At 41.8% G+C, this 27,469-nt stretch overlaps 2 protein-coding genes across 3 annotated transcripts; one reads left to right on the top strand and one right to left on the bottom strand.

The window, feature by feature from the left end:
• Positions 1-885: 885 nt before the first annotated feature.
• TBP (TATA-box binding protein) lies at positions 886-11,069 on the bottom strand. 2 transcript variants are annotated; one of them, XM_027670050.1, is made up of 8 exons: positions 11,021-11,069; positions 9,143-9,384; positions 8,186-8,517; positions 7,047-7,134; positions 5,133-5,224; positions 3,776-3,943; positions 3,404-3,498; positions 886-2,078 (listed from the first exon to the last, which is right to left on the bottom strand). In XM_027670050.1, the coding sequence occupies exons 2-8, from the start codon at positions 9,194-9,196 to the stop codon at positions 1,999-2,001; spliced, it is 909 nt and encodes a 302-aa protein (XP_027525851.1). In that variant the 5' UTR covers positions 9,197-9,384; positions 11,021-11,069; the 3' UTR covers positions 886-1,998. The 2 variants fall into 2 exon arrangements, with proteins under 2 accessions (XP_027525851.1, XP_027525859.1); XM_027670058.1 differs by lacking the exon at positions 11,021-11,069 and adding an exon at positions 10,296-10,411.
• A 1,974-nt stretch (positions 11,070-13,043) lies between these two features.
• On the top strand, positions 13,044-19,932 carry PSMB1 (proteasome subunit beta 1). The gene is made up of 6 exons (XM_027633922.1): positions 13,044-13,208; positions 14,421-14,528; positions 15,913-15,994; positions 16,432-16,561; positions 18,115-18,221; positions 19,647-19,932. The coding sequence occupies exons 1-6, from the start codon at positions 13,099-13,101 to the stop codon at positions 19,830-19,832; spliced, it is 723 nt and encodes a 240-aa protein (XP_027489723.1). The 5' UTR covers positions 13,044-13,098; the 3' UTR covers positions 19,833-19,932.
• Positions 19,933-27,469: the final 7,537 nt, after the last annotated feature.

Below are 27,469 nucleotides of genomic sequence, written 5' to 3'. Positions count from 1 at the left end.
CAGCCTTATAGCTGAGGCAAGAGAAAAGTGAAACCATAATGCTGAGGTTACTGTGGTAGCTGCTTAACTACTCCTGCGGTTATAGCTACATTTGCAGAAAATGCTTTTTTGTGTGTCAGTATAGAACTGACTTCAGTTACATACTCCCTTATCCTTCTCCAACCATTCATGGCTGCTTACCAGTGACTCTGAAAGTGATTTTATGAAAGTCCTAGGCCCACTGTGGGGTTTTTGAAATCATTTAGATGTTGAAAATACTCAAGTGAGCAGGCAGAGAATGCTGTACCTGTAAGTGGTTTTGTTGATGCAGGACTTAATTTCTAGAAAGGTAGTTTTAAGCCTTGATACTTGTCATGAAACAGCAAACAGCATCTTAAGTCACTGTAGTACAGCTCAACTGATTTTACTGAAAACCGTTCCACAGTTACTTAGGGCTCCAGGCCTTCCTAAAGAGTTGAAGAGTTTTTCAGGTAACTTGGTAATGGTTCAGGGTCCTGCAAAAGCAGGGACAGTCCTACAATTATAGTTATGAGCTCTCAGGAATGTTCATGAGCTCACAGCACAGAGTGGTGTGGCACTGAAGGCAGTGTTTTGAGTATCGTGAACTTATCCTGGCACAGCTACATTATTAGACAGCATCTTTCTGATAAGAATCATGAAATGAATTAATAAACACCTAGCGAAACACGGGTGTAGAGAGAAGACTGAAGATTAACATCACTCAGGATTCACAAATGGAGCAATATCAAAGCCAGCCAAAACTTCATTTTGTCTGGAATGAAACACCAACTTAGTAAAGAGACCATGGTTTACATTTGGGTTAGTTTTAAATAAAAGTTGTTTGAAATAACATGCAAGTCAGAGAGAGTTTACTATTACTGAAAATTTACTGAAGAAAAAAAAAAGTTTATTTTTAGTTCTCAGCCCATTAAGCTCCAAGCATGGTTCAGAAGGAAGATTATGTACATACTGACTAGTTGGAAGGGCTTTGACATTTTACAGGAACACTAATATAGTGAGACTGTCATAGCTGGTAAAATAGAAAAGTAGTAATTTAAAGAAATTCTAGGAGCTAAGCAGGGATCTTTTGTTCCAATTCAGTCAAGTGTAGCTGTTTAAGACTTGCCTAAATCCCATCTGTTGAACATAAGGCAACACATACTTGAACACAAACTTCTTTAACCAGTCATCTCTTTTGTTTTAACATATTGGAAGTATTCAAGGTAGATGTTTCCAAGGATGTGACTGCTGGTAAGTAAGCCAGAACATTGGTAAGATTCTCTTAAAATGACAAGTCACTTACAGTAGTGCATGTGCTATTAAAAAATCCAGATTAAATTTAAAAAAATCAATGTATTTCACTCTACCAGCTGGGTAATTTTAAAATTTATTAAGACAGTTCCCATAGTTGTATAAACAGGGTTTATTGTACATGTGGAGTTGAAGAAGGAAAGAGAAGAAAGGTATATATTATATATATATGTACAGTGAGCCATTTTCATTAATAAATTTATCCTATCTTGCTTAATACTGGAAAGAGGAAATGTGACTGGCACCAAAGAAATTTAAAGTTGAAAAAAATGTAAAAGCTCAAGTTCTGAAAATTATAAAACCATGGTCTTATGGAAGGAACTTAAAACATATATACATGGCAATTTAAGTGGTTTATACACTGAGTGACACAGTTGCATTTGTCTTTAAACCAACTTACAGATTTCCTATTAATAGAACTGGCATTAAAACTATTTAAAAGCTAGGATATAAATAAAAATTGGAGGGACTGCTCTAGGAACAGCCCAGTAAAGCAACTCACAGTAACTCAGTAGACATATTCAAGAATACAGTTCCCCTTGACCATCAGGGAAGTAGGCACTAACTGGGAAATAGTCCAAGTCCTGGTGTTGCAGTTGCACTGGAAGTCCGTCTCTTGTTACTGCTGTGCCATACACAATACCTTTTAAAATAGACCCCTGATTTCTCTGAAACATGTAGAAACTATTACGTTGTCTTTCTGAATCCCTTTAAAATAGGATAGATGTTTTCAAATGCTTCATAGATTTCTGCTCGTACTTTAGCACCTGAAAAAAGATAGGGAATTAAGTTAGTTTGTACCTTTCACCTAATACTCTTAGCTTTTAGAATGTTTATTTTAATGTGACTCTATATAAAACCTATGCATATCCATAAATCCTTATTTTTACAATCTTTTTTAAAACATATTTCATAGAGAGCACACATTACCAGCCTTCTGTTTATTTTGTCAAGTGTTACCACTTTCATTAGCATCTCTGTACAGATGCTACACTTGCAAATGGGATTATCCTATACATAATTTCCACAGAAGACACAACTACAAAGCACAGCCCCACAGGATGTTTTTGCAGAAAGGCCTAACTGATGGAGATTTTCTGAGTGTGAACATCTGTGGGAGGAAGGTCTGGCAGTGCAGACTGCTGCAGACTGCCTGCCCATTCCCCACACTGCAGGGACATGATTCTTTTGTCTGCCTGTCTTGTGGTTTTTTCTCCATAGCAAGACGCAGTATGAGGGGAAAAGGAAGGGTGTAGGTGGAGTGCCTGAGGTTGAAGAGGTCCTAGAGCTCAGTTATCTCCCCTTCTTTGTCTGCTGTATCATGGGAGAATGGCAGCATCCTGCAGCCAACCTGCCAAAGAACAGCTGGCTCAGTCACACATACTCAGCCCACAAAAACAGTCTTTCAGATTTTGCCAGAAAGATCACCTGCAGTATTACAGCTTTTTGGGCATCTGCATACTACATTAGGATTCATGATCATTGTTCAAATGGATCTAGCCAAAGGTGGTGTTGCTTCATACATTCTCATCTGTTAAGGCATACACATAGTGCAGGTAACACATAGTGCAGGTAGCTCGGTATGCAGCTGCAGCGCTGAGCTGCAGGTTGGGATGCAGATTGAGCTGTGTGTGGCAGGACCCCCAGGCAAGAGGCCCCTTGAACTGCCGACCCTTTTGTTCGGGGTCCCTCCTCGGGAGGCACCCAGCTCGAGCTGTTATTTTGTTATTGCACCAACATTAGACTGTACTATGGGAAACCTGGGGTGGAGCTGGTAAGGAAACCTTGTCTGACTGTGTGAATGTGGTGTGTGTAGGAAGTCAAGTGGGGCACCTGTCGGCTCACTGGAGATGATCCGCTGCAAACAGGCTTTGGTCCTGGTGCAGGTGGTGCTGGTGTGACTGCCAGAGTGGCTCCTGCATGGCTGGACAGGGAAGTTTCCTTAACATCATCCACAGAACATTCTACTAACTCTTCTTTCTCAGTACTGTCATCTCTAACGGAAAGTACCTGGCAGCTTATGTATCCCTGTGTGTTCTCTGTAATACAGTCTAAATCTCACCTACTGGAGTAAGACACTGTCTTGACCTACCAGTTAAAACCACTTTTCCAGAAACAAAAATAAGCAGTACAATTCTTGGCTTGATCATTCTGTAGATTAATCCAGGAAACAATTCCGGCTCGTAGCTGTAAGAAAAGAGAGTGACAGTGTTTAAACTTGTAAGCTTGTAAACACATGTTCCACTTTACCTTCTGCAGGACCGGGCAGAGCAGATGTAGACTTCACTGAAACTTGAAGAGGGTAGTAGGGAAGATCATTTTGATGGTTTCATAATGGGCAGCCTCAGCTGCACCTAAGGCAGCGCAGAGATGGGAACGGTGCAAGGGAATAATCTAAACAGATGTCACTCTCTAAGCTAGCTAGTACACAACAGGAATGAAACACAAGCAAGCCTTTTTTTACCTGCTGAACTGCTGGTGTGTGAGTACCAATCCTTCCAGTCTGATGGGAAATTTCACATCGCAGCTGCCCACCATGTTCTGAATTTTAAAATCCAAAAATTTCGCTGGAAAGCCCAGTTTCTGAACAACTCTTGCATACTTCCTTGCTGCCAGTCTGGATTGCTCCTCACTGAAGTGAGAAAAGGATATCTCTATTATTGCCTCAGTTGTGTATTACTTGAAGCAAAGAGCATTAAACCACAAATATCTAACTGGGAGAAAAATGGCTGTGTGGAGGAAAAGGGAAGGTCACATGCAAAATTCTGGTATCTAAAATTAACAAGTAGCACTGGTTTTCATGCTAATTTTGGTAGTAATATCCTGGACACCACTAGTGTTGCACTCACTGTTTATAAGGCACAAAACAGTAAATTATAAATCCATATATTTCACACTTTTAAAATATTGACCAGAGTCCCTCTAATGGGACATGAAAACTGTTATGTAAGTTATCACCATAGAACAACTTTGAACTACTACTGCTAGAAAATACACGTTTCTATAAAAATCTTTCAACTGCCAAAATCCTCTGCTTGATTGAGCCCAGGAATTTGAATGGGTTTAACACAACTGCACAGCCTTACATGGTGTTACAGAATTCAGTTTGTTTCAGGTTTGTAAGCAGCTGTGGATCTGGTTGTTCCTGATGCAGAGTAGGACAACTTGAACTTCAAGTGTCACCAGGCAGAGAAAATGTTTACCTGTACAGCTCTATTCATTCATCTCTGCTCATTAGCTTATTCCTTCTGGATTCCTAGCAGAGTTCTTCAGAGCAGAATTTCTCTTCTGGCCACCAGAGTTAAACTTTTGTTTAGTTTTCAATTCTTGGGCTTCAATGATCATGTTAAGAGCTAACTAACTAAGATCAGACGACAGGGACCAGAGACTTGGAGCTCTTATCCTGTGATGGATGAAACTATTCAAATATAAAAACCGTCTGCCACTGCCCCTACAGTTTAAGCAGTTCCAGTGCATAGTCACTGAATTTTTAAATTATTAGGAAAAAAACACAGATAACTGCAAAGCCAAAAAACTGAATATAATAACCTCTGCAACCCAGTTTATTAGACTGGATGAAAGAGCTTCAGAAACAGAACTACCATTTCCCCTCTAGTTGGGAAGTCCCTTTAGTCACGAAAAGACAGTTTGCGTAGAAATGTGTATTACATAAACAACTGTAAAAGCAACATTAGTTCTACCTGTATGACTTCGATGTATATATATATATATATTTACACATAAATAATGTTACTTCTAAAGCATCATGGTACATGAGAAGAGACAGCCTGAATCAGTTTGCTTGTAGTGCCTAAACATACCTTTTTGCTCCTGTGCACACCATTTTTCCAGAGCTGAATATCAGTGCAGTAGTACGTGGTTCTCTTATTCTCATAATAACAGCAGCAAAACGCTGAAATATGAGCGTTGAGACTATTAGTGATATATTGCTGTAACCATTACATTAAAACCAAAACTGCATCATCTAAGGAGCAAGTTACACTGTAGTGTAAAGAAATACTAAGTTCAAACATACTTACTGATCACTCAAAGTTTTCTTGAAATGCTTACATCATAAGTAGCTTCAAACACACACAATGAGAGGTAGAGCCAGGAGGCAGGAAGGATATTTACCATTGCATTGCTATTTTACTAAGTTAATCTCTCATTACTGTATATGCAACATAGAAATAATGCTAACATTTACATCAGAGCAATAGAGACAATTTCAAAAATAAATTTAAAAGATTTCCTCCAAAGGTCTTGAAATTTGATCTGCTATAAGCACGATGGAAGACTATCTGCAAAAATTTTATGATCTGTTTTGTTTCTGTGTCTTAAAAAAATTAGACAGGGTTACAATAACAGCAAACAGATCAGCTGGAGATCAAAGTTCTGTGTAAACAGAAGTCACCTTGGCTACCACAGTAGGACACAGCAGCCCAATTAGCTCTACCTTTTTATTCTAAGTAAGCATTTCCAAATTCTTAAACTCCTTGAAGCTAGAGATATTGGAAACTGATATGGGCATACACACACACACGCACACAAGTAAACCCTTCTTTGTTGTATTTAACTTGGACTAGCTCACCATGCAGTCCCATGAATTGTTCTGCTGACATAACCAAGGCGGTAGCGTGGGTTACCCAACAGCACCCTTGTCAAAATATGTCTTAAATAGTACAGGCAAGCAACATCTTTCTGTGATAGATGAGTGTACTGACTAAACGTCAGGAGCGTGTTACATAACCCTCCTTTCTCTCTGACATGGAAAACAGTATTTCGTATTGATTATTCTAGCCTACGAGTTTTACACAGCCACCTACCCTCCTACCTTACGAGTCACCAGGCATGCTCAAATTTTTGCTGCATTAGTATCTTACTCACAATTATGTAACAGCATCACTGATATAAGCTTACAGTAACAGTTGTTTATGACATATGCCTGCTTTAACCTTTGAGAACAGAGTGCAGGTAAACTGCAGCAAAGTCCTAAATACTAAAATAAAAAAACCCTATGCCCCAGGAAAACTGAAGCCTTCCTAAGGTTAACCAATTCAACTACACAACACCTAAACTTTTATTAGTATCCAGCTACTGTGGTTGCAAAGATAACATTTCCAAGAGGAGCCACCCAAAAGAAAAATGAAGCGACATAATTTTCCTGATTTAACACTCCAGGTCCTCTGCTGTTGTTCAAGGTTTCCGAAGCTAAAAAACCCCACAGTTTAACAGACTATCACTTAGGAGTAGCAGGCAACTTAAAGGTCGATGTGCAAAAAAAATCAATTTCACTTCACTGTTTCACCAAACTGAGCCATCAGAAGCAATGAGATGGCAGGAGTACTGGGGGAGAACACAAGGGAACAGAGGGGAATTGAGATTCTGAAAAATGAGCAACTGCGCTGTGACCACAAGAATTCCAAGGGAGCAGCTAGGTGGAGGAAGTCACAGAGTATACAGAACAACCATGCCCATATGAACAGTAGCAGAGCTACCACAAAAAGCTTGGCCAGTGTACTACACTGTTGGTTGGGTTCTTCTACCAAATTACAACCTGGTGCAAATCACAGCTACCTCAGTATAAAAATGCTTTTTACTAATTTGACAGAATGTTCTAAGTTTATTAAAGATTTCTTTTTAAACTATAGTATAAAACTGCATCTCTAGCAGGAAGGTTTTTTGGTCTATTGCAGAAACCTGCAGCCACAACCTTTGATATACATTTCTCTTACCTTGGGATTATATTCAGCATTTCGGGCACGAAGTGCAATAGTTTTTAGGTCAAGTTTGCAACCAAGATTCACTGTGGACACAATATTCCTGAAGATAGGTGAGAGAAATATATTAAAAAGACAATAAGAAATTCACGTGTCTTCCTCATTTTTAACAAAGCTTAATTGATTTTACTTTTTCATTATTTTATTTCTCCAAGCGAGTTTGAATGACATCTTTCCTACTAACAGGAGCACCAAGCAGTGCTCAGGAACCTCCTTTTGTAGGGCACTAGTTCCTAAGGCATGATTGCTGATTCCTCCTTTTCTACCAGCTATTATGAAAACTGTCCCATGAGAAGAATCTCTATTTCAGTTTGGCTGGAAAAATTCTTGATTCTGAGAGCCCTCATCACAATCAGAGAAGCTGCTGGAAATGGGAGAAAATGAGGTAGTACCATCTGAAATTTTCCTTGCTATGCCCTTCAAGGGGGAAGGTGAAGAACAAAGTGGGAATGGCACAGGAGGTAAATCCATTGCCAGGAGATGGGATAGCAGGTCTCTAGAAAGTTTAAAAGAAATTCCTAGATATAAAATTTTGTTTTCTGGGAAAATCCTGAAATTTAAAGGTCCTCAATGGTGGGGGGGTGGGGAAAGAGGAATATGAGAAACTACTCTTTCAATTCACCTTATCCATTTCACTTTGTCCCTTCCATAAATTTCTGAAAAAGTCTCTTTAAAACTAAAGTTCAATGAAAATACTTCCATACCTAAACTTAGAACTAGTTCTAGGGTTTTCTTCCCTTCTTACAAACTCAGTGTTACCCATGCACTAGAAAAGGGAACATGATGAACTCGTAAAGTGCATAGAGTTAAATTTACAATGGTGTTAAATGAAGACATATCTAACACCCTCCACTGTTGTACTTAAAAGATGTATAGTTGACAAATCACTAAGAAACTGTTTACATTATTAAGTGGTTTAGTAATGAAGCTAAGCTAAAAATAAAAGCAAAAATTACTCATACAGGATACCCATAAATTCTGAATCCTCCCTTTCCACCTAAATGCAGTACCCAATTCCTGACGTGCCTTTGATCCTAAGTCTTTAAAAGGCTATCTGAGAAAGGACACAATGCACTAACACATGGGGCACTCACTGTAGTTGTGGCACTATCCCAGAACTCTCTGATGCTGGTGTTGCAGGAGTTATTGGTGTCATCGGAGTCATTGGAGAGGGGTACAGAGGTGTGGTTCCTGGTAAAGGGGCTGTGGTAAGAGTCTGTGAATGGAAGAGCTGGGGAGTTTGACCAGATGTTCCCTGTGTTGCTTGCTGTGACGTAGATTGTTGTGCTGCTTGTTGCTGCTGCTGCTGCCGCTGCTGTTCCTCTAATATAGACAGGCTGTTGGTGCTCTGGACAGGCTGTGGTGTCAGTCCTGTGCCATATGGCATCATTGGGCTAAAAATGGGAATTCCTGGAGTCATTGCACCCTAGAGAAGCAAACATGAAAGAGAAACCATAGATCATGTTGATTCCATTTTGTTTTTAGGAGACAAAGTTTCTAAATACAAATCTATGTAAATTGAGTTGATGATCTCAAACCTGAAGCACACAGTAGAACTTGTTAAAAACAGAAAGTCCTTTTTATGCTTTATAGAATATATGCTTTATAGAATAAAACATAAACGTTTTATAGAATAAAACACTACCCCTAGGGATCTGACACGTTTCTCACACTACCTTGCAAGCACGTCTCAACTTTGACTCACAATTTATTTTGCAATTGTTTGAACACAGATTGTGCCCATTTTACCAAACACATTCTTAGCCCAGCACGTAGTTTTAAGGGCAACCACCAAAACTAAATTAATCTTTCCAACTTGTCAGTCATGTTTCTACTTAGAGAAACCCCATGTATCTGCATGTTTCTTATACCTCTGGATATCTACATTGATGGTTTTACAATTCTGCTTTATACTAGTATTATTCGATACCTAGCAGAATTTTTCAGATCTGCAAACGTAAAAAACCTGAAGTTACATGCAAGAAATGGAAAATGCTTTCACAAAAAAAAAAAATCAGATAATAGTTGCATTTTAGATCATTTGCTTTTACCTGAGGAGAGGCTAAGCCTTGAGCGTAGGGTGGCAAACTGTTGTTCTGATCCATGATTCCAGTTATTTCTTTGGTGAGGCCAGAAGTATTTCCTTCAATTAATTTAAATAAACTTCAAATCCTAGAGGATTATTAACCGTTTAAAACATTCCAGCAAAGTAGCTTCTAAAGCCAAGCTGAAAGGTGCTAGGAAAACATCAGCTCCAGAGAAATATGTTATGAGTCTAAAACACCAAAAAAATCTGAAAAGAAAAAGAGTAATATCTTGAGAATAATATCTAAAAATAAAATGAAAAGCAAACCTATGAGCTGCTGACTCAGATATAAGACACACACCCACATATAAATACATATAAGAAAATTCACGCATATGCACACACACATGCACAATCCATAAAAATAACCTTTTTCAGGCACACTCCATAGAAAGTTTGCAGCGTGATTCTGCTGAAGTTCCTCACAGGTTACCTGACCCACATGGGCAGGCTTCTGTCTAACCAAACCTCCCTGCACAAACAATTCAAGCTATTAATGCTCATTCTACTCTAAGCTTTGCTTTAGCTAGAAAAGCACAGATTTTTTTAGAATTTAATTCCCCTGACTACTAAGCAAAAAGCTTACTGACACATTGCTTGTAAGTCTTTTCCTGACAATTTTAAGGCTTGGGCTTTCAGAAATTATTTTTTTCTTCTATGAGAAAAGCATCACTGGTCAAATCAGAACTAGGGAAACCTCTTATCCACTTTCAATAGACTTTAAACAACAGTGACATGTGCTTTATCAGAAACAAAAATAAATACGTGAAAACTTATTTCAGATGTACAAGTGAAACATCCACATGATTGGATTTTTTCAACTATACCTCTGTTGTTGTCTTACGGAAATAAACAAGATAAGTGAAGAATTTAAATTTTACGTTATCAACGATATAAAATATTTTCCCATTAATTTGTAAGTTTCTTAACTATCGCCTAGAAATACTCAAGGTCATTTTCAGGCCGGAGGTTGGCCACCTCAAAGTCTGAAGAAAGCTTATTCAGCCTTTTTTTTTTTAAAGATATGAGAGCTTAGAATTACAATATTTACACTGCAGCTAAAAAGGTCTGCTTTTTTTTTCCCTGTGACCATAAGATATTACGATCTTTACCCTCACCGAAGGTATCAAGCAGAGCATCCAGGTTTTATGACCTGGAGACAGCAGTACATTAGAAGCCTAGACATTATCCTGGAAGAAATAAAGCCAACTCCTCGACAGCCCAGCTGTTTGGTAAGAAGCCAGGATACCAGGCATGCCAGAGCCTGCGGCGAGGACACCGGCTACGCAGAGGCCCATCTTGTAGCCACCCAACGAGGCTTGCCTGGATCGCCACTACAAACGCTGGGAAACATTCTGGTCGAGGGAACAGAGTCCAAAAGCAGGAGACACCACGGAAGAGGCCCCGACCCACCCCCGAGGCCCCGTTCGGGTTCCTTCCCCAATCACTTCCCGGTGGCCACCGCTTCCCGGTGCCCTCCAACCCCTCTCGCTCCCCATCCAGCACCGGCCCCGGCGCCGCGCAGGGTCCCGCCGCTGCCCGCGCCGAGCCCGCCCCCGCCGCCACGGTCGCCGCTCGCCCCCTGAACCACGCCGGAGCCCCGCGGCGGGGCAGAGCAAGGCGGCTGGGAAAGAGCAGTCCCTCCCCACTTTCCCCGCCGCGGCTCAGGCCGCCGCGGAGGCGCGGTGCAAGCCCGGCTCCGCGCACCGTCCCCGCCCTCCAGGCCCGGCCCGGCCCAGCCCGGCCCGGCCCGGCCCGCACCATCGCGGCCCCGCCGGCAGCCACCACCCCCTCCGTGGGCAGCGGGCGTGCGGCGGCCGCGGCGCCCGGCGGGACTCGGTACCTGCTGCCCCGCTCCGCTCCCGCCGCGCTCAGCGCCCGCCGAACCACGGCCCACCCCGCCCCCGCCCCGCCGGCGCGCCCAGCGCGTCACTTCCCGCCGCCGCCGGGAGAGGAACCTTCGCTGGGAAGAACCTTCTGAAATTCAACAAGGGCAAATGGGGGGGTCCTGCACCTGGGGAGGGATAATCCCATGCGCCAGTACAGGCTCGGGGCCGACCTGCTGGAAAGTAGCTCTGCGGAGAAGGACCTGGGGGGTCCTGGTGGACAAGGAGCTGTCCGTGAGCCAGCAGTGTGGTCTTGTGTCCAAGAAGGCCAGTGGTGTCCTGGGTGCATTAGGAAGAGCATTTCCAGCAGATCGAGGGAGGTTATCCTACCCCGCTACTCCACATCTGGAGTACTGTTTCCAGTTCTGGGCTCCTCACTACAAGAGAAACATGGAGCTCCTGGAGCGGGTCCAGAGATTAAGGCACTGGAATATCTCTCTTGTGAGGAATGGCTGAGGGAGCTGGACCTGTCCAGCCTAGAAAAGAGATGACTGTGTATAAATATCTAAAGGGTGGGTGTCAAGAGGATGGAGCCAGGCTCTTCTCGGTGATGCCAAGTCATAGGATGAGGCAATGGGCAGAAACTGATGGACAGGAAGCTCCACTTTCTGTACTGTGTGGGTGACTGCACACTAGAATAAATTGACCAGAGAGGTTGTGGAGTCTCCCTCATTGGAGATATTCAAGAACCATCTGGAGACAGTCCTGTACCATGTGCTCTTGGATGACCTTGCTTGAGCAGGGAGGTGGCCCACTGTGGTCCCTTCCAGCCTGACCCATCCTGCAGTGCACGAGACCTGGTCGCAGGGGCTGTGCTGGAGATTGTTCCCCACATTATAGCTGTACAGACTTACACACTGCAGTGCTGCGCTGGTGGCTCTTGCTGCTGTCTGTGCGCAGCACCCATGGAGGCTGCAGCCACTGCCGCTGTGTTTCCCAAGCAGAGTGACACGCTTCTCCTCCAGAACACCACGTGTCCCCTGCATCTCCCTGTCCCTCTGGCCTTCTCCCCTAGCACCACTTCAAGCTTCTACCCCAGCTCTTCTCTCATTTCCACTCATGCCATGGAACCTGGCATAGCAGCTCATGGCCCACCTCAAGGACCTGGTGAGGCCCCATCTGGAATACTGTGTCCAGCTCTGAGGTCCTCAGCACAAGAAAGACCTGGACCTGTTGGAGCGAGTCTAGAGGAAGGCCACCAAGATGCTTAGAGGGATGAAGCACCTTTCGTACAGGAAAAAAGTGAGGTAGTTTGGATTGTTCAGCCTGGACAAGAGGAGGCTTTGGGGTGACCTTATTGCAGCCTTCCAGTACCTGAAGTGAGCTTACAATAAAGACGGGGACTTTTTACAAGAGCATGTAGTGACAGGACAAGGAGGAAGGGCTTTAAACTGAGAGAATCAGTTTAGATTAGATACTAGGAGGAAGTTCTTCGCTGTGAGGATGGTGAGGCACTGGCACACATCGTCCAGAGAAGTTGTGGTTGACCCATCCCTGGCAGCGTTCAAGGCCAGATTGGATGGAACTCTGAGCAACCTGGTCTAGTGAAAGATGTCCCTGTCCATGGCAGCAGGGTTGGGACTACATGATCTTTAAGGTCCCTTCCAACCCAAGCCATTCTGTGATTCCCGACCTTTGGTCTTCAAAGCAGTTCTCAAGGTGCTCCCTCCTACAGAGCCAGAGGCACCCTACACAAATACTAGATGCTCGTTGATAACTCCACCACAGCTGCTTATCAACCTGCGCGTTTCCAAGAGCGGGCCCGGCAGCCCTTGGACAGGGCAAGAACCGGTGCCTGTGCTGCCAGGAGGTCCCAGGCGCGCACCGAGCTGCTGGCGGGGGGGGGGGGGGGGAAGGAGGGGGCGGGTGATAGCGGGGCACGGGCGAGCGCCGCCCCCCACAGCGGCCCCGCAGGCCGCCCGCCGGTGCACGGCGCTCGCCGCCCGGCAGAGCAGCCGAGAGGAGGCGGTGCTGCCGTCCCAGAGCGGCTCCGCTTCCGCCTCCGGTGCCGCCATTTCGCCGTGAGACAGCACCGATGGCGATGTTGTCCGCCGCGGGATACGGGCCCTCCCGGCCTGAGATGGGCTATGAGCTGGACGGGCCCGTACAGCATTACCGCTTCTCGCCCTACACCTTCAACGGAGGGTGAACAGCCGCGGGCAGCGAGCGGGCCGGGACGAGGCGTCCGGGGGAGGGCGGCGGTGGGGCTGGGGGTGCCTCGCCTTACTCCTGCTTCCCCCCGGTGCTCAGGGCGGGTTTGTCTCCCCTCAGGAGCTCCTCCTTGCAGAGGAAGAAGGGCAGCACGAGGAGTAGCAGGGCTCGGCCTTGCCCTAGATCCGTGCAGCCCTTCGGGTTGTTCGTGCGTGGCTTTTGGCACACTCGGGCTCTCTAAACAGTTGGTGCTCGTAAAATAAGCACCTTTTGTTCCCCGTGGAACGTTTTTCCGTGCCTCGGGAAACGTAGGAATTGGGGATATTACAGAGTCATAGAATTGCTAGAGTTAGAAGGGACGTCTGGAGATCATTCGGTCCAACCTCCTGCCAAGGCAGGATCACCTAGAGCAGGTGACAGAGGAACCCACCCATCCAGGTGGGTTTTGGATGTTTCCAGGCGGGGAGACTCCACAGCCTACTTGGGCAGCCGGTTCCAGTGCTCTGCCACCCTGAATGTAAACAAGTTCTGCATGTTGAGGTGGAACTTCTTGTGGTTTAGTTTATGGCCATTGCTCCTCGTCCTGTCGTAGTAAACATGTAACTGTGTTGAACGCTGCCTTGCTGTACCTTTTTAAGGCAGGTGATGTTGTAAACATCTGAGGTGGTGGCAGGATCTGACGAGGATAGCGTTATTTGTTTTTTTTCTTATAGTGCCTAACTACTTTTTAAAGGGCATCTGTTACTTAATGGTAGTACACCTGTGGGAATCACAAAGCTAGTTGTTTGGAAGTCAATAAGATAACATCAGATTTAAAAAGTGGTGATAATTTAAGTGTCCTGATACTGTTGCTTAGTACTTTGCTTGTTTCAGAAGGGTGAATCATTATCAGGCATCTAAAAGACTTAGTCTATTGAGTCTGTTTCTTGCCTGGTGTAGGGACTCTGTTTTACCAAGTTTCCATACGATTTTTAGTCAAAGTAGAGGGTCACGTACATATGTTTTCCTCATTGAGTCTGTTATCTTTTTTTTTATGTTGGTCTTGGGTTACATGTAGGGATGTGCATAGAGGGGAACATAGCAAGGAATGTAACATGCTTGACAAAATGTGAGTCTGGATATAGAATTCCTATCTAGTCTGTTTCTGTGTTGCCTAAGAAAATATTTGTGCTGAAACTCATGATTATATCAATACTCTTCATTAAGGACTGTGCTGGCGATTGCTGGGGAAGACTTTTCTATTGTTGCCTCTGACACGCGGCTCAGTGAAGGCTATGCAATTCACTGCCGGGACAGCCCAAAATGCTACAAGCTGTAAGTCCAGATCTTGCAAAAACTGAAACAGATGAAAGATGTTTTGTATTGCTGACCATGTCACCTGCCTCCTGCTTTAAGTAGAATTCTTACACAAAAAGCAGAGTAACAAAGTAGATTTTGGAGTCGTGTTGAACATTGCTGTAATTCAAGATGTGATGTGATGTTGTAAAGGTAGCTAGTGTTGCATGCTCTTGAAGTTAGCTGATAACAGAACTATTTTAGCATGATACAAGGCTTAATGTAAGCTAGGTGGTGGTTTTTTTTGGCTGGATAATCGGAAGAACTTTGGTGTTTACTGTAGCCAAACTTAATCCTGTGGTAACTCATTCTACTTCATCAGTGTTAGTACGCAAGTGTACCCCCTGCAGTCAGTTGTACAGTTTCTCTCTAGTTACACACCTGGCACTTTGGAGAAGTGTTTGTTTTAGGAAAGGTAAACCTGTCAGTAGTTCCATTATTGAACTTTTTATGCTCATTTTATGCTTTTCTTGACTCACCTAGATAGCATCTCCTTGGTCTAAAACTACATATTGTTTACATTCATTCGACTGCAGCAGATATTTACCTAGTAGGCTGCCATCATTTTTTGATTCCTTTTTTCTTTGTGTTTTTTTTTCTTTTCTAAATTGTTGACACGGGATCAAAGGAACTTACATTTCTCCTGGCTAACTCCTTACTATATCTTCGACTCTCTGGTACTGCCCAAATGGAAATTGCATACTGCACACGATGGCTTTGTGCAATTCTAGTGACAAGCTGAGAGAAGATTGCATTTTGAGATGTTTTCTGAAGGACTGCTTTATGTTAGTCTGTATGTGTTAATGTTTGTAGACTCCTGTTTACCAGAATTTAAATTTCAAGGGTGTGTCACTGTGAAGCATTTTGAAACTGAGCAGAGAGCTAAGCTTTTGTAATGCATCTACAGCCAGATAACTTCTGTTGCACTGATACCATAAATGTCATGTAACCATTGTACAAGCTTAATGGAGCCCTCACGTCCGATGGAGTAAAATTTGGACCGAGTGATAGGATCTGTGGCTCCCCAGTGTAAAACACATCCTTTAGCAAGACCAAATTGTAATAGAGTGAGGAGTACATGCAGAAATTAAGAATTTCTTCTTATTGGTCTTACTGACAGTTGAAGAAAGGTGGTTTGAAGACAGGCTTTGCGTGGTCCTGTGCTTGAAGAGTCATCTCCAAGATGTAGGTTGCAGTTACCTTTCATACACCACAGATCTGTTACTGCATTTTAGACAACTGTTTTTGGTAACATTCTAAGAACTGAAAATACATTTTGGTGTTCTCAAAATAACCTACTGTGTAAGAAAATGCTCTAGTTCATACTAAATCTAAAATTGCAACAAAATGTTACGTTTTTCAGAACAGAACAAACGGTCATTGGATGCACTGGTTTCCATGGTGATTGCCTTACCCTTACTAAAATTATTGAAGCGAGATTAAAGGTAACTACCTGTATTATTGTATTTAGAAACTTACATTCTTAATATTATGCTTGAATCATAATATTATGTGTTTTAAATACAGTTTTTGCTGTTCCTCAAATGTCTGTATCTTAACTGTATGGCTAGTGAAAGATCAGGCAGGGGAAGTTGATGCTGTGTTCTTACTAAGTGTGACTTTACAGACTTAAAGAATGGAGAAGCTGGAGAGGAGAATGTTAATGAGGTAACATCTATTAATTGTAAAACTTTAAAGGCATTTAATTTTTGGCTTGTAAGAAGGCTTTAACTTTTAGACAAGTGTGTTGTCAGTAATCATGCTAGTTAAAAATCTTGCTTAACATCAGATTCTTCTGTAGTGAGGTTACAGAAAATTAATTTTGATTGAATGTCAGATTTAGTGTTTGACTTTCTTCTTGGATGTGCTCTACCACTGGCAGATGTACAAGCATTCCAATAACAAGACCATGACTACTGGGGCTATTGCAGCAATGCTGTCTACAATCCTGTATTCTCGACGCTTCTTTCCGTACTATGTTTATAACATAATTGGTGGACTTGATGAAGAAGGTAAGACTTTACACAAAAAAAGCTAAAAAGGAGAGGCTGAATTTCTGTGAGTGGAAAGCTATCCCTTTACATCTCAGGTGTATTGATGGAGTAACAAAGTTTGTGTTCCTATTCATAACACCTACCTTTAGGCATTATGATACTTACAGAGATCAAATACATATTATACATCTGACTCGTTTCCTAGTTTTTGCTGCTAATTTGATCCTCCATTTCTGAAGGTGTGAAAGTCTAAAAACTGTTATAAATATTTGATTACAAATAAAATCTCTACAAGTGAAATCTTTCATACTTTAGACTGGAAAACTTTCTAACAGCTTTGCTGGATTTCTTGATTGCACCTTTAAAGGAGATGTTACCAGTAAAATTGTGTATATTTTACCCAGACCTGTGAGTGTGGTAGAGGTTATTATATATGAAGATTTACTCTAGAGACAGGTTTCTACAAAGTTATTTTTAACTGTTAACTGACGTCTGATGAAAATCATGATTTCTACATGGAAGCTGTAGTTTAATGTACAGCCCTTCCAGGACTTGCTGGGCTCTTGTCCAGTGATTTGGTTGAGTTGATGAAATACTGTGTTCTCTGGCTTTGAGAAGGAGCTCCGAGGTGGTCTCGTTTGGATAATTTCAGCCATTCCCTGCAGTTTGTTGTTACCATTAAGTTATACTGCTTTCCCAGTCTTGCTAAGACATGTCTGCGGTATGTGGAGTCTGGAAGGGGATTAGTCTGCCTTGCATAATGGTAAATTTCAGATTATGAGGGTGCTGTAACAGTTGCTCAGAGTGTAGGTTTGCATGCATGGACTTCGCTTGGGTCCAGTGAGATTGATTTTTGATTTGGCTAGCTTTCTCAGGGCTCTTCAGCTCCTGTGCCGTGCTGCCAAGTGCACTGGCCAGTTCATTGGATCTGGTGCAGCCTGTCTGAACAGAAAGGCGGGGCTTGACCAGGTCCTGCCTTTTCTCTGGCGTGTCCTCATCAAACCCCGATGCTTCAGAGCTGCAGTGTGTCTGCATCTCTGATGTTAGTCAGACTTTGCAGCCTGGCCTGGTTCCAGAGGGAAGTGTGTAAGAGACCAGAGCATCATCCTTGGTTCTGGGAGTGCAATGCAGAGGAATAAAAGTATGCTTTCTGGAGGTAATTCAAGAACTGTGGTGTTCAAGAATGATGTCTAAACTGCTTCTTTGTGTTAGCCTTAGAACCTCCAGGGTTCCTTCTGCAGCACTATGCTCTGGCATACTTTTCTGCTTTGATTGCACATCAACACTTTTTCTGTAATAAGTACTGTAGAAAACATCTGTTGGAGCATGGTTGTAGCTTAAATAGAGAAAATAATCTTGGAAATCATACCAGGCCACATCCATAGTGAGCCTACTGTACAAAGCATTGTCTGAACATACTGCAGTAAGTATTGTTTTTTATAGATTTTCTGGGATCTCTGGTGTTCCAGACACTGCTTACTGAGAGTGCTAGTTCTTGTTGTATATGCTTATCAGTGTTGAGAATCTTTCTGAATTGTTACTAGATGCTAATTTTTTTGTTTGATTTCCAGGAAAGGGAGCAGTATATAGCTTTGATCCAGTGGGCTCATACCAGAGGGATTCTTTCAAAGCAGGTGGATCAGCAAGTGCCATGCTGCAACCTTTGCTGGATAACCAGGTAAAATAGTTTATCGGGTTTGGGTTTTTTCCTTTCGTTATCTCAGTAAACATTTGTGACTTTCAAATTAATGTAGCTTTACTACTGAGAAGTACTGGTTTTGAGAGACGTTTTAAATCTATTACAGGTATGACCTGTTAATCCATACATTTATAAATTATGTGGCATTACTTTCTCAGGAGAGATCAAAGTTTTGCTTTGGGATCTGTTCAGGTTTTTAATATGTAACTAACAGTGCAGCACCTGTATCTGTTTAAAAGACAGATACACATTTTAATTAGGGAGTTAGGTTTCTCATAGAAATTGTTTAGGAGTTTTTCTCTGGATTTTGTTTTTTAGGTTTTTTTCTTAGCTGATAACATAAATGTGCCTGTTACTTAGCATGAAATAATACCAAAATAAGAAGGTATAATTAGTACATACATTTTATCACTTAATATACACTTCTTTAAGTCTTCAGTTTTGTACAACTCAGATACCATTTTCTAAGAATGTTCTTACATAAAATTAATGGAAAGTTATTCAGCTGAGTCCGTCTAAAAATACTCTAAGAATATTTTTGTATTTAGTTGATGCTGTTAGTGGTTGAATGGGAGAAATACCAAAGCATGTTTTACTCATTTTATTCGCTGACATTGGTGTTGGTATTTAGTCAATTGAGCCTGATATCAACACAAATTTTGTGCTTAAAAAAGTAATAAAGGAATAAGCACTCTTGACTCTTATCAGCTGAGAAAGGAATAGAATCTTTCCTTTTTTAAAAATTTAAATAGCAACATGTTCTCAGCTTTGACTTAGTTTTGAACCTTATTAACTGAAGGAAATAAAATATCTTCTGCACAAGCAAAGTTTTCGTAAGTAGTTTTTTATTGCTTATGAGTTTCAGGCAAAGTGCACTACTCTCCTCGTTTACCTGTTCTGATGCTTAAGTTGACACTTAGATTTATCAGGTAGAATGCACTATTTAGTATGATCAGATGTGCTCCAGTCTAGACTTATTTTTGAATTCTAGGTACACTGAGGAGTATTTGCTTTTAAGAAATGTTCCGTACTACAATTGACTAGATAGAAAAGGCTTGTGTGCAGTTATGATGCTGCTAACCCGGTGAGAAGTTTTTGAAGGATTAGATCAGTTCAGATCTGAATGTTCTTTGTGATCTTGTATATGCTGAATTGGCACGAGCAGCTGTGCTAGCTGTATACTGGATCTGCTTCTTGTTACTCTTCTGAAGTATCAGCATTGGCAAAGTTTTCAACTGTAAACTGTGTGGAGGAACACTTTTGTCAGCTTTGGGTTTTTAAAACACACAAGCCTTTTCTTCTTTTTAATTTGTCTAAATCTGTTAATTCTAGTGCAGAGACTGAAAGAACTTTCATGCTAGATGGATCATACTTCCTTTAAAATGCATTTTCATCTTTTTTTAGATTGGCTTCAAGAACATGCAAAATGTGGAACATGTACCTCTGACCCTGGAAAAGGCTTTGCAGCTGGTTAAGGATGTCTTTATTTCTGCTGCTGAGAGAGATGTGTACACTGGGGATGCACTTAAGATTTGCATTGTCACAAAAGATGGAATTAAAGAGCAAAGTATCCAATTGCGAAAAGACTAATTCAGTTCCGTTATAAACAAGTATTCTATAATGTACAATTTACCTGTGTTATGAAGACATTAGTCTTATTAAATTTTTTCAAGAAGTTCAACTACTGTAATGCTGAGTATTTTCTTTGTTAGAAGTGGTGGTGTTTTTTAGAAACCAGAGCAGTTCCTGGTAAGGAAGCAGCTAAAAGTTACAAGTCAGTTTTGTTTGTCTCATCTTAATCTGTTGATCATTCTAAGTCCAATGAGAGTTTAACCCCCCTTCTCACAATCTCTTATGCTGCAATATGGGAGAGTTTAAACCTAATAAAATTTAGGTTCACAGACTATTCTGGTAATGCTTTCTGTTCAACCTTGGTTTAGCGAGAAAAGCATCTGTTTTGTTTGTGCTGCCTTCTCTGCACTTCATAGCTTGCTTTTCCTGCCTTCTCCTTTCTCTCTCTGATGTGCTATCCTGGCATTTGACTTCCATGTACTTATTTACAGAGACTTCGTGGGTCACCTGCAGCCAATTTCACTGTGTAAGAGGGAAGAATGTTAAACAGAATTTTTCAGAGTTTAGTCCTGGACTCTGCATCCGTGCTCACTTCTACATGTTTCTGTTTGGTTAATGCCCCAAATTTGAAGCATCGTTGTTTTCTGGCTACTGATGGAAAATAACGTAGTACGGAGATTCCTGAATGCTTTTTAATGTTTGGGAGCTTTGTTAGCCCTAGTACTGCTTTTGATTCTTGGGAAATTGCATTAAGTGTGGTTTGTTTGATGTGCTGTATCGCACTTCTGGAAATTGGCTTGAGTACTAGGACCTTTAGAAAAAGAGAGCTGCATCACCAAGGGCAAAATAGTTTTCTCTTGCCTAGGAGTCCTTTCACAGTCTGTAGCTATTTAAAAAAAGGACATATAAAATATCTCATTGCTTGAGGTGGCATACTTGTTCTTTAACAGAATAATTTTGCTGATGTGCTCGACCCTGTGTTAACCTCATCTCCTGTTAGGGTGTGACTGGCTGCCTTCAGTGCAGCATTTTGGGTGCTGTGCATTTTTCCTAGCTCTGGCTAGTCTTCACTAGCGATGGTAGTCTCAGGCTTTCTAAACCATTTAGATAATGGGTAGTATTTTGAACCTCAATAATTGAACAGCTAGTGCATTTAAACAGACTAGCTGTGTTCAAGAAATCCTCTGAGTGGGAATTGAACAACTGCAGATTCCCAGAGTGTTTGTGAAAGCACTTGACCACTGGGTGCCAGTGTTGGACAGAGTAAGAAGGGAATTGCTCCTCATCCGTGGGGAACTGGGCAATGAGAAAGGCACATAGCATCTCAGTCTGAGAACACTGGGGCTGAAGTGACTTGGTCACACAAGTCAGAACTTCTAGACATGTTCAGGTAACTTAAGAAGATGTTTAATGTTTTTTGCAAAAGTCGGATTAGGTTGATTATATAAATGACTGTGTAGCTATATGCTGTCTATACTGAGAAAGCATATGGTGCAGTAATTCTAAGAACAGAAAGCTTATGCCTATTTAAAGTACAAATCAGTAATACCAAATTAAATACATGCTCTGCTACTTCTGTAAAAGTAAATTAAAGCACCTTAAGGTCGACTGTCTTTGATGCCAGATTTGTGTTGAATTGCCCAAGTGTTTCACAATAGATTGTTAGAGCTTTATGCAAGGTTGGTGAAGTTTAGTGAAACTAAACAGCATTTCTGTTGCAATGAAAAGCAGCTGAGGGTAACAAGTTGACATGCCTGTCTTTGGGACAGGTCTGGTTGCAATATTTAAAGGTAAAACAGTAAAAGGATAGAGCAACAAACAAGGGGAACTGTCTAATTTTTACATTAATTAATTAAATGTTCTTGCAGGATGCCAAATGTGTAGGAGAGTTGCAGTGATTCAGTTGAAAAGTTTTGATAAATTTGGATGCTTTCGTATTTAAGGGTAAATTTTAAATCCAAAAGAAATACATATTGACAGAGTTTAGGAATTACTGGTTTTAGTTTGAGTTGTCTAGGCTTATCTCTGTAAGTTCTTTCCGGAGAAACTGTGATTAGAGTGTTCAGATCTCATTTGCAGTCTCACAAGAGGTACAACAGCAGATGCCTATTTTCCTGCCACTGTGTGTCAGTGCTATCATGTTGGTGCACTTGTGCAGATCTGAGATGGCCATTTTGTCTCCTTTTTGGTTTTCCCTGTGAAGTACCTGTGGCTGAAAAACGCATCAGGGACAGGAAGCTTTTCCCCAGGTCCATTGGACTGAAAATACCAAATTTCTTTCACAGAAGAATGTAGCACTGCATTCATTCCCTCTGTGGGTGGGTTTGGAACCAATGATGTGGGAAGGCTTGTTTTTCACATTTCTGACTTTCCCTGTACCCTGCCCTGATGTCATCACTGCTCCTGCTCAGAGACAGGAATTGCAGGAATGACAGAATATGTGTGACCACAGAAGTAGTCACAGGCTGCTCAACTAGAAGCTACTTGCTTGGTAGTATTAAAATATCCCAAAATTTCAGATGTGTCTTACAGATAAAAGACACCATGTTCCTTAGCTCTGTGAGATTTGTCATCCTCGACCTGGAAGGTAGGAATCCCCTGACTGCAGCTCTTCTTAGTTCTGTGCCTGTACTTCCTATGTGTAAATCAACTCAATACTCATCTCACACCGTATCTACAATGTAAATGAGTAGTTTATGAAGCACCTTGAACCTTACTTGGTTACAGAACTATCTAGGCAGGTGGGCTGTAGAGGTACACAGCTGGGCAAAGCGAACATGACAGTAGCACTTAGGGTTGCTAGAAGCAGAAGTCTGGGTTGGGCAAACCTACTTGGCCAGGGGTTAGATGTCTTTATTACAATTTTGCCTAAGAGAAAGGAGGGAGAGGGAAAATGTTTATCTTGCAATCCTTTCCTTAATTTTAAACATGTTCTGTGTATCTTTCGAAAGAGAGCTGTACTGCAGGATTGCAATAACCTTGGAGCAAGCACTTGTAACCACCTCATTCAAGAGCTTGCAAGTGGCAGGGTGTACAAGAGCAGTGCACAGCAGCAGGAAGAGCTAGCTCGACTTCACTTGAAACAGTACTAAGGGCTGCCTTAAGATGGCAATAGTTAGTTGCTGTCGCAGGCTTCTACATAATTACACGTGGGGCCGGTAAAAATAGTCACACATACTTTACCAGTTTCCCACTATAATGTGCTTTGTGGTACCGTGTGTTGAGGAGATGGGAGGCTTTATTTTGATCTTGGCCAAATGGCTGCGTACGCTTGCTTATATAAGGGACTGTTCAAGGTCAGAATCAGCCTTAAAAACTAAATTTTTAAAGCAAAGTCTTCTTTATTATTTTTGGACATGTTTTCAGCAATATTGTTTATGCATCAAATCCTTTTTATGTATGGAGGAGGGGGTTTGTTACTATGGAAAGTGAAAGTGCTTGACAAGACATAAATATTGCATATATGCTTCTGAAAGCTTAGTTCACTATATCATTCAAGGATAAGTTTAATTTGCCTTTAACTAAAACCAAGAATTTCTTGAGGTTGAATTGTAAAATGTTGTATAAGCCAAATATCAAGCTTTCTCACTCTAGGTTGACATATGCCTTTTACACTATATATGCCTTAGTGTGATGGGAGTCAGGAGCAGGCTGCTGACTAGAGAAAACCATTTAAATTGAAATTATAAAACACTGTATGAAGTACAGAAGTTTGAAGTTGCCCTACAGCAACTTACTCCTTACTCCTTTACATTATTTATTTACTTAGGGGTCATAGTTGTAATTTCTCACACTTGATAAACCTTTCTGGATACCCTGTAATCATCCATCCTGGAAAGTAAGAGAAAGCTGCTTTGGCAAGTGATCTCAATTTATCAATTTGGGATTTTACAAACCTAAGCCTGGGGAGAAGTGGCAGGGACAAATAGGGACTGATTAAAGCAACATTCATATGAATCTGAGCAAAATAAAGTAATTCTGTTTCTTTTCAATCTAGTAGAAGATAGATTTTAGGAGCATGAACTAACTGCTGCCATGTTCAGGGTTCCTGATCCCAACTCAAGAACTAACTTTTGAGTAGAAGGGATTTGGAAATGACAGCTTTCAAATTCCCCTTTTCTCTTTCTTTCAGCCAATGCTTTTGTTCAGTGTGAATGTCCTTTGCTTTTACGCCATTTGGGGCAGTCGTAAACCAGACAATAGGGCACACGGGCCTGAAGTTAACTAAGGTTTGTCTCCTGATCAGTCTTCTCAAGCCAAATTCCTTCTGAGAAGGGGTTTTGTCTGTGTGAGTGCAACAGAGTGAGACCAGCCTTATATTCTTTCGACAGTAATATGTAGTTAGTTTAATTGTATGGACCATTTTCTGTGTACTTCCTTTTCCACGCAATTTCAACAAAGTATTCATAATTACAAAACCGTGGTTTAGCAGAAGAAAAACAAACAAAAAATCCTGAGTATCTTTCCTGTTAGGCTGTTCTTGGCCCTTTTCCTAACAGTTGCTGGCAAAGTTCAACTTCTGTTCATTTCAGAGGCTCAAATGGGGGTAGGGATGGACTTTATTGTAGCCTACAGTAATTAATATTCTTTGGCACAAGACACACATTAAAGAGGTACTGGCAAGAGAGTAGTCACGGTACCAGAAATTCAACCAGTTCTTTGCACTTTAGCTCAAAGAACCAGAAAAGGAAAGTTAAAAAACAAGATTCCTCTTTTTGCCGAAGAAGAGGAACAAGATGTGGAAGTTTGCAGTGTTACATAGGTATTTTTCACAGTCGAGGTAAAGTGCTTTTGTCTTTCCTGAGACCTGACTTCTCTGAAACTCAGGTATTTCCATTCCTTAGCTTACTACAGCCGCATAAGTTTTGTGATCTCCTTGATGGTTCTACAAGAAGTCACCGATGTGCTGATCCACACAGGTGCCCACCCAGGTGTGGGTATGTGACACCTACAGTACCTGCCCCACTGAGGTGCCTTAGGTGAACAGGACCAATTGTCTGTTTAACCAGGCTTTGTGAAAACTGGCTATAATCAGCTTGGCAGTCAGGCCTGATGGATGATTGAGCTGTTTATTTGTCTTTCAACACCGCTCTCACACTGGAGACCCTGGGTGGCTCAGCGGAGCACCTCTTCTCCACAACCAACCTGGAGCCATGAGTATGGGTGGAGCCATACCCAGCTGGGGGTACCTGGGAGGTGAGAGATGCTATAGAATGCCTTGAAAGTTGGTCCCCTACCAGGAGCCCCTCCTCAAACATCCCAGTAGAAAACATACTTCTGTTTGTAGCTTGCTTATGCAGCAATGCGGAGAACCTCATGCACTGAGTTACCAGAAAGTTAAGAGGCCTGTTTTTTTTGGGAAAAAAAAAAACAGCAAAAAAGAGGAGGGGAGGCTTTTTTTCAGGGTTTATATAAGTGATGGTTTTGGAGAAAGCTGCATTCCAGTGTCACTGCCTTGTGCTTGATCTGAACTTATGTACCCTTGAATGTAGAATGGTTAACACAATCTCCATTAAGTCCTACGGCAAACAAACATTTTGGTGCGGCTGGTATGTGTTTGCTAGTTGCAGACAAGCCGATCTCATTAGAACTGCATTTACAACTTTTGCCAAGCATTTTGAAACTGGCTGACATGCATAACAGCTGCCTGAGCTGGAATGGCATTCCATTCCCTGCCTCCATCTTATTAGTGCAGGGGATGGCTTGATTAATGACAATTAGATGGGATTTTTAGAAATTAAAGAAAATTTGTCTCTGGATGAGCCATGCAGTGTGTTTTCATTCTCTGATTTACAGTAAGTCACAAAGTCTGGGGTTTTATGGCTTTTCACAAAATCCAAGAGCAGTGCTCACCCTTAGCTAACTCACAAAATTTGAAGTAAAAATATTTTAAAAAGTGATGCAAAGTGTTTTCAGCTGCTACTTAAGGGGTTTTTTTACATTAAACTGCTTTTAAAAAACACTATCAAACAAGATTTCAATGGTGACAGATTTTTCTCATACAACTCCAGCATGGGGATCACTGTGCAAGGTAGGGGAAGGAAAACCTTGGTGTTCACACTCTGTGGCATGTTAAGTGATGCTGAGCAGAATTCACATAAGCTCCTGTGAAGGTCGCTGTGATATATGGCTCATCTTGGGCTAGATGTTTGCTAGACCACTGTATGACAGAGTTTATCTGCAATCCTCAACTCTTTGAAGCTATTACCCTGGTGGCCAGTGTCTTTTGGCCAGCTGTCCTGTTTCAGCTAGAGCACGCACTCGATCACAGACGAAAGCATTTCCGCAGGAACGTGAGGACCTGATTTCCCCCTCATTTCTCCAGGCCCTCAGTGCAGAGCTGTTGAGCTTACAGCCTTGAATAGACAGGCTCTTGATTTGGTGCCGGATATTGCATCTAAACCATCCAATGTATTTTGTTTGGCTCTACAGCCTTTAAAGTCAGTGACTGTGGTGCCCTTCACCTCTGTTAAAATGCTTCTCTGTCAAAGGGACACCCTCTGTCAAACACAGTGAAGCACCAAACAGCCAAGAAGCTCTTCTCTGAGCAGCTGGGGAGTCACAGTGGCCAAAAGAGTATCTATATGCAGGCATTCACATGCCTAATTTAACCCATAAAATTCCTGCACAAACATTTAAGAGAGGTTTCTGGCAGTTCAGTTTAAACCCTGCATTTAGTTTAAACCTGGTGTTGGCAGAAAAGCTGCACTTGTATTCACTCTGCACAAACCTAGAGCTCTGAGCTCCAATTCATGCTCCCAGATAAATTTAACTATGGTGCTAGAAGTCACCATTGCAGTTAAAATAAAAAAGACAACAATGAATCAGACTCCTAAGTAAGTGAGGTCCTTTTGCCTGGTTGGCTCAGATTAAAATAAAATAAAGAACAGACTTCTCATAAGAGAATGCACTTACAGTGATTTAACTAGTGTTTTGACCTGCACAGGTAGAGTGCTTTTTCATAAGTTGTTTCCATTCAAAGCCAAAATGCATTTTGGAGCTACTCCAAGAATTTAGTTTCTATTAGAGGCTACACAAATCTACCCTTTCCTTGCACCTTTTCCTCCTCGTGGTCTTGCTAACTAAAAAAACATTGAGGCCAAGCTATCCAACAACAACTAGTGGATGGTCCTCGAGTGTCCATTTTGAGATCCCAGAAGTAGCCTTGGCTCTGAACTGGAGACTAAAAACCATCTGTTTGTTGATTTGAACTGAATAGCTCCAGTTAGTCTCACTACAGAGAAAGTAGATTCAGAGGTGGTTTGATACATTCAAGCTTCATCTCAGAAGCTGCGGAAATGAGTTCACAAGAGATACAATTTTCCATCCACATCCCAATCCATATGCAGGCACTTGGTCAGCCAGTGTGGCTCTAGCTACAGTGTTGGACTACAGGATTGCTGCCTTGTAAATGCCAATTGTAAGTTTTAATGAGACAACCCAATTAGATGGCTTGACAGACCATCACAACAGTGACGCAACTGCACTCAACCCCCATTACAGAAGCAGCAGAATTTCAAAGAACTGCTATTAAAGTCACAGAATAGCTCGCACACAGCCCTGCAAACAACAACATCACCCACAGGCTGTGTGGAGCAAAGGGAAGGGCAGTGAAATTAAAGGCAGAAACAAGTCAGAGGAATTAATCCAAATAC

Source organism: Corapipo altera, unplaced genomic scaffold (assembly GCF_003945725.1).
Source record: "Corapipo altera isolate COAL_440 unplaced genomic scaffold, ASM394572v1 2b, whole genome shotgun sequence".
Classification (NCBI taxonomy): Eukaryota; Metazoa; Chordata; class Aves; order Passeriformes; family Pipridae; genus Corapipo; species Corapipo altera.
The sequence above is the reverse complement of the archived record's forward strand: the minus strand, read 5'-3'. Positions and strand labels throughout refer to the sequence as shown.

Excerpts from the sequence above, each read along its gene's own strand:
- TBP (XM_027670050.1), bottom strand. The coding sequence starts at position 9,196 with ATGGATCAGAACAACAGTTTGCCACCCTACGCTCAAGGCTTAGCCTCT. Across the intron at positions 8,518-9,142 it reads AAGGCTTAGCCTCTCCTCAG|GGTGCAATGACTCCAGGAAT; the intron begins GTAAAAGCAAAT and ends TTGCTTCTCTAG. Across the intron at positions 2,079-3,403 it reads TGGAAAAGTGGTTTTAACTG|GTGCTAAAGTACGAGCAGAA; the intron begins GTAGGTCAAGAC and ends ATCTTTTTTCAG.
- PSMB1 (XM_027633922.1), top strand. The coding sequence starts at position 13,099 with ATGGCGATGTTGTCCGCCGCGGGATACGGGCCCTCCCGGCCTGAGATG. Across the intron at positions 13,209-14,420 it reads CCCTACACCTTCAACGGAGG|GACTGTGCTGGCGATTGCTG; the intron begins GTGAACAGCCGC and ends CTCTTCATTAAG. Across the intron at positions 16,562-18,114 it reads TGGTGGACTTGATGAAGAAG|GAAAGGGAGCAGTATATAGC; the intron begins GTAAGACTTTAC and ends TTTGATTTCCAG.